General features: G+C 44.0%; 1 protein-coding gene across 1 annotated transcript; it reads right to left on the bottom strand.

Moving 5' to 3' along the window:
- Positions 1-408: 408 nt before the first annotated feature.
- On the bottom strand, positions 409-3,720 carry LOC147606271 (peroxidase 4-like). Its single transcript, XM_086792664.1, has 4 exons — positions 3,464-3,720; positions 3,118-3,309; positions 2,819-2,984; positions 409-1,141 (listed from the first exon to the last, which is right to left on the bottom strand). Exons 1-4 carry the CDS (start codon positions 3,689-3,691, stop codon positions 723-725), a joined length of 1,005 nt encoding a protein of 334 aa, XP_086648790.1. The 5' UTR covers positions 3,692-3,720; the 3' UTR covers positions 409-722.
- Between the last annotated feature and the right edge of the window lie 1,726 nt (positions 3,721-5,446).

Below are 5,446 nucleotides of genomic sequence, written 5' to 3'. Positions count from 1 at the left end.
TATAACAAACGGTGCAATGTGCAAGTGAGAACTATGGAAATGTGAGAGAAGAGGATAAAGCTACTGTAAGGGACACTAATAATCAAAATGCGTGAGATGTGGACCCCTCAAAGCAACCCCTAACTACATAGGTTTTCATTATGCTTTATTCTATATATGGTCTTTTTGGACTTGTACACTTATATAATTTCACCATGTTTTACACTTATTATAATTTCACCATGTTTTATTATGTAAAAAAAAACAGGGGCAGAATGGGAGAGATATGATGGGGACACATTGCTCCCATTATACCCCCTTTTTTGTTTGCAGTGGCTATAGGCACGGCTACCGCCACGTGCCCCTGGCTGCATCCATAGAGTTTGAAAAAAAAAAAAACAAACATATATATATTTTGAAAGTCAACCTAGTTTATCCTTCAAATTGAAGGTTAGAGGCTCGGGCTTAGGCCTAGCCATTAACATCATACCAAGCAGAAACTTAGTGAGAAAAATATACTCTCATTACGCGCGCATGTAAACTGAATGAGAAATGGGCACTCATAACACACGAGATTTGTAGTTGCAGCTCTACACAATGTGCACAAAGTTGGCAAGGATAACAATAGGCTGAGTTCGACGTTGCGGCCGCAACGTCATGAAAGGCAGCGATGAGGGATAACCTATCATGATCGCAGACGTAGCAACTGAGCAAGGATCAGCAAATGATGATGCTAATTGCTTTTAGGAGTTGGTCTTCCTGCAATTCTTTCGAATTTCGCCGCTTGACCCTGTGAGGACGCCTATGCTACTCATTTTCACCATTGAAATCTTGAAGCTGTTGAAGAAGTCCGCCTGGTTGCTGGCAAAGAATATGGCCCGTGGTGTGGTGATGAGGCTACCGAATGTGGTGAAGAGAACCTCGTCCGAGTTAAGGAGGCCTCTGCCCGCCTCCAAGTTGCAGTAATATTGGTTGTCAAAGAGCGTGGGGGTGACGAGATCGAGTGGGCTCAAATTGTTGTCCCCTCCGCTTTGTGGGCACATGGCCTTGAGCTGCTGTGCATAGTTTGCATCTAAGCTGCGGTCCTGTTTGCCACTTCCAGCCTGATTATAAAGTCTCTGCCTGAATTGAACACACCGTGCTTCACCAATGGTGTGAGCTCCTGTAATCAAGATGATTTAACATTTTGATACTCAGACGTACACGTGATTGTTAGCATACTTTTTCAATATCAAAACCACCGGCCACCCACAGCTCCCCCAACAAACAAACAAGAACATTTTGCTCAACAGATCATAATACTCCATTTATAGGTGTGGCCAGTTCCTCGAAAAGTATTTCACTGTTAAAGGAGTGAATCACTTCAACCCCACCCCTAGCCACCACCATCACAAGCCCAAACTCTCTCTCTCTCTCTCTCTCTCTCTCTCACACACACACACACACACAGTTTCTACATGTTATTAGTGATCATTGTACATTGTTTTCTTAGAGGGGCTTGCCTTGCAGACCCTCTTACTTCTTTCAGCCTAATTGATACTACCTAGATCTTTAGCAATACTCTTGACCGAGTCTTTAGTCATTATAGCTATGTGGAAAAGTATTTCACTGTTAAAGGAGTGACTCGATCACTTTAACCCCACCCCTAGCACCACCATCACAAGCCCAAACTATCTCTCTCTCTCTCTCACTCACTCACACACACACAAGGTTTCTACATGTTATAAGTTGTAGACACACTTTATTATCGACAAGATTTGATGTTCCTCTCACCCCCACGTCCATGCATCCATCCATATAGCACCATATATGGATGGATGCGGATGTTACCTATATGGATGGATGCACAAATGTGGGGGGAGGGGGTGAGAGGGATGCCAAATCTTGTCGATAATAAAGTGTACTGTTTACAACTAAAAACATGTAGAAAACTTGTGTGTGTGTGTGAGAGAGAGAGAGAGAGAGAGAGAGAGAGAGAGAGGTTATCAAGAAGAGAGAGAGAAGGTAGCCATACTTAGAAGTTATCATAGCTTCTCAATATAGCATTACCTTTCTTATGAGCATTACCTTTCATAAGAAAGCACAATCTTTATTATTAATTAAGTTTTCTTTTTGAATATTTCGAAGAAAAAGTACTAGAATAAGGTAGAGAAAAGTATGGTGGCATTATTGTTTGCATTTAAGATCAATTTCTCTCCTTTTTTTTTTGCATTCAAGGTGTATGAAGTATTTATGAAAGATACACATTGTCTTGTGACATCTCACTCAACAAAGAATTTAACAAGAAAAGATGTTTGCAAACTTATCCAAAACTACACTATTATTTATATGTGGTTTTAATGGCTTATAGCCAAGAAGATTCATTGGTGGTTTTTAGATTTCAATATAGCGAAGGTTACAACCCCTTTTCCCCCAACAATGGCAATGGTATAACTTACAATCTTAAAGAGATAATCATTAAGTTGCTGCTTGTAGTTTTGTATACATGACAAGTAACCCCTTAATATTATTCATGAAAAATAAGGAAAGCTTAAGCCAAAGTAAAGTTGATGGTTGAAGAGCCTATCTTATGGGCACACTACCAGATGTTGATACTCATAAGCATCATTTTGAGCTTCAACATCTTCATAAGCATCATTTTGAGCTTTGAATCGCATGCACATAATGTTGATCTACATAAGTGGCCTTGAGCATTTGTTGGACAATTTATGTCATTCTCAAAATTAAAAAATTTAACACGCTCAAAATATAAAGCCTTTTAACATAGTGGAGTTTTGAAGGTGTTGTCTTTTTTTTTAAATATAAAAGGAGTGATTATTTATTGACGAAGTTTAGTTACCTGATAAAGTCACTAGATCAAGAGTGGAAAGGCCTTGAGCAGAGAACTTGGAGATGAGGGTGGAAAGAGTGGAGTTGGGAGCTGGGATGTTGTTATTGGCTCCACTCAGGCTTGCGGTCATGGAGTCTCTCCTCCCAAGGGGCACGTCCCATGTTGGCCCCTCCAACTACAAAGGCAAAATCAGAAGGCACGACAGTTCCATCCAACATTGCAATTACGCGAGCTTTGAAAGAATCTGATGCAATTATGGAAATCAATGGTTCTTATGTAAGGTTTAATGTTAGTCTGCGAATAATTACCAAGACAACCCCATCACGGGAGGCCAAGGCGAGGATGTCGGCGCAGGAGACAACGCCCGGGCACGCGGCCTCTACTTGGCTCTTGATGCTGTCGATCACCTCGAAACCCCTCACCGAGTTGTTGTTGGGCACGGCTGTCTTCTCGCCTTGGAAGGTGGGCGTGTCGTCCAGCAACAGCGATGCATCGCAACCCTAATAATCAATTCAGAACAGCCGCATCATCGGCGGCGGGTTATGTACGTCTACTATACAGCATGCAAAAAATGCTGGGGATCGTATCCTTGAAAGTTGAGTCTATTAGAAGCAAATTATTATACAGATCTTCGCGTGCAGCTTCGATAATTACCTGCACAAAGCAATCGTGGAAAAGCAAGCGCAAGATGGAGGCTGCGAGGCGGGCTTCCTTCTGCACTGCCTGCTGCATGCCCTGGAGCACAATCTCCTCCAACTGTGGGCACGTTTCGGAGTAGAACCCAACAGTGAGTGGCTCAGCTGACACTTCCCCATACAAAGGCAAACCCAGCATTATGAGGGCCAAGACAAGCTGAGACAGCATCTTCTTGCTGGTAGCCATAATTCCGATATCCAACAAGCACTTGCACAAAAAAAGTATTCCAGGGATAATCCACCACTCATTCATTTATATATAAGCGAGATCATGGAGTTTATGGTTAGAGGGATAACTCCCGTGTGTCCAGGCAGGAAGCACTAACTCCTTCCTCATGGAACCATGGATGGTGGTCCCACATGGTATGAACCCACCCACGTGTGCCCACAACCGGATATTTTTAATCAAAAGACTTAAGGATTTCAAGGCTAAGCTCCAAGTGGGCAAATAGGTACATGCCACATGGTATGAGCCCATATTCCAAGTGAAGGTTAAGCACGAGTTGGGCAAATAGGTTAGTGTTTCAAGAGGTGAGGTCCTTGATTTGAATCCCACATGGTATGAGCCCAAATTCCAAGTGAGGGTCAACACTAGTTGGACAAATAGGTTAGTGTTTCAAGAGGTGGTTGCTATGCTTGAGGTCCTTCATTTGAATCCCACATGGTATGAGACCATATTCCAAGTGAAGTGTCACGACCCTGTGTTTTTCTCTGGACAAGATGCGGATGTGCACGGGGACATGGTGGACAGTGTGAATGGCATCAGGTGGGAGTGAAGATGGAAGCCCATGTGTGGATAACCCCATGTGTGAAAGGGGGCAAAGAGATTTTAGCTTTGAAGGTTTAAAAACCTTTAAAATCATTTATTAAGCCTTTCATTAAAGAAACGTGGCCCATAAGCTATTTTGGGGCCACGTTGAGCTTTTTGGTAAAAGAGGGGCTGTTGGGCAGAAAAAGCAAGGAGGCGCCTATCTTTTGTGTGGATGTACTTTTCGCTGAGGAGGGCTGCTCATCAATCTGAGGAGAAAAACGTGTGCTTTTCTGGGGAGAGGTGGACTGCATGCTGGCTGCGTATGGAGGGGCCTGTGCAGGTAGTGTACGGCTGCTGTCTGGAGGTACAGCCCACGTGGCAGGACAGGCTGCAGGTGCAGATTCAGGTGGTGCAGGTACTGGCGTTGCAGGGCAGGCTGCTGCAAGTATAGACGGCGCAGCCAGGTACACTTGCAGGTACAGTCCACGTGGCAGCTGTACGGGTAGGACAGAACCAGGCGCCTACTGAATCCCTCCTTCCCCTTTGCTTTTTGGAGATTAAAGGGCTGGCTGCTGTGCTGTGCTACAGAACAGAGACACATGCTCTCCTTTCTCTCTCTCTCTCTCTCTCTCTCTCTCTCTCTCTCTCTCCCTCTGCTGAAGAGTAGACAAGAGCTGGTTTCTTTGGACACAAAGGTGGACAGAGACTGGATTTCCATGAACATAGACATCATGTTGATGGCGTTCATCCGCCGATGGAATTTTCAGTTTCTCTTTGCTTTGGATTCAGGACTGTTTTGGGACAGTTTACGGGCTGTGTTTGTGTGGCTGCAAATTCAGCTATGTGTGCTTGGGTTTTTGGCTACAGGCACAGGTCTTTTGGTTATGTTTCTTGGCATGGGAGTGATGCAAGCTCGCATGGCTGCGTGCTCATGGAGCAGATTGTTTTCTTCCTGCTAGAAAGGAACAGAGGGACCTACAGTTATGAGTATCTCTATGTTGCCAGATGTTTCATGAGGGAACATGTAACTAGATGTATGGGAAACATGACAGAAGTTTCAAAGGGAAACAGGCCTAAGGGTTTCATGTGGAAACAGGTCGTAGGTTTTCTCGAGGAAACATGTTTTTGGGTTTCTCCAGGAGATAGGTCACATGCAGGCAAAGGGTACAGGAATGGACACATGTTTGGTAC

Source organism: Cibotium barometz, chromosome 58, assembly GCF_041138505.1.
Source record: "Cibotium barometz isolate CiBa-2024 chromosome 58, ASM4113850v1, whole genome shotgun sequence".
NCBI classification, from domain to species: domain Eukaryota; kingdom Viridiplantae; phylum Streptophyta; class Polypodiopsida; order Cyatheales; family Cibotiaceae; genus Cibotium; species Cibotium barometz.
The sequence above is the reverse complement of the archived record's forward strand: the minus strand, read 5'-3'. Positions and strand labels throughout refer to the sequence as shown.

Bases quoted from the DNA above. Each gene is read 5' to 3' on its own strand.
- LOC147606271 (XM_086792664.1), bottom strand. From the start codon at position 3,691: ATGGCTACCAGCAAGAAGATGCTGTCTCAGCTTGTCTTGGCCCTCATA. The intron at 3,310-3,463 runs GTAATTATCGAA...ATTGATTATTAG, and splicing joins TCCACGATTGCTTTGTGCAG to GGTTGCGATGCATCGCTGTT. The intron at 2,985-3,117 runs GTAATTATTCGC...TTGCCTTTGTAG, and splicing joins CCCGTGATGGGGTTGTCTTG to TTGGAGGGGCCAACATGGGA.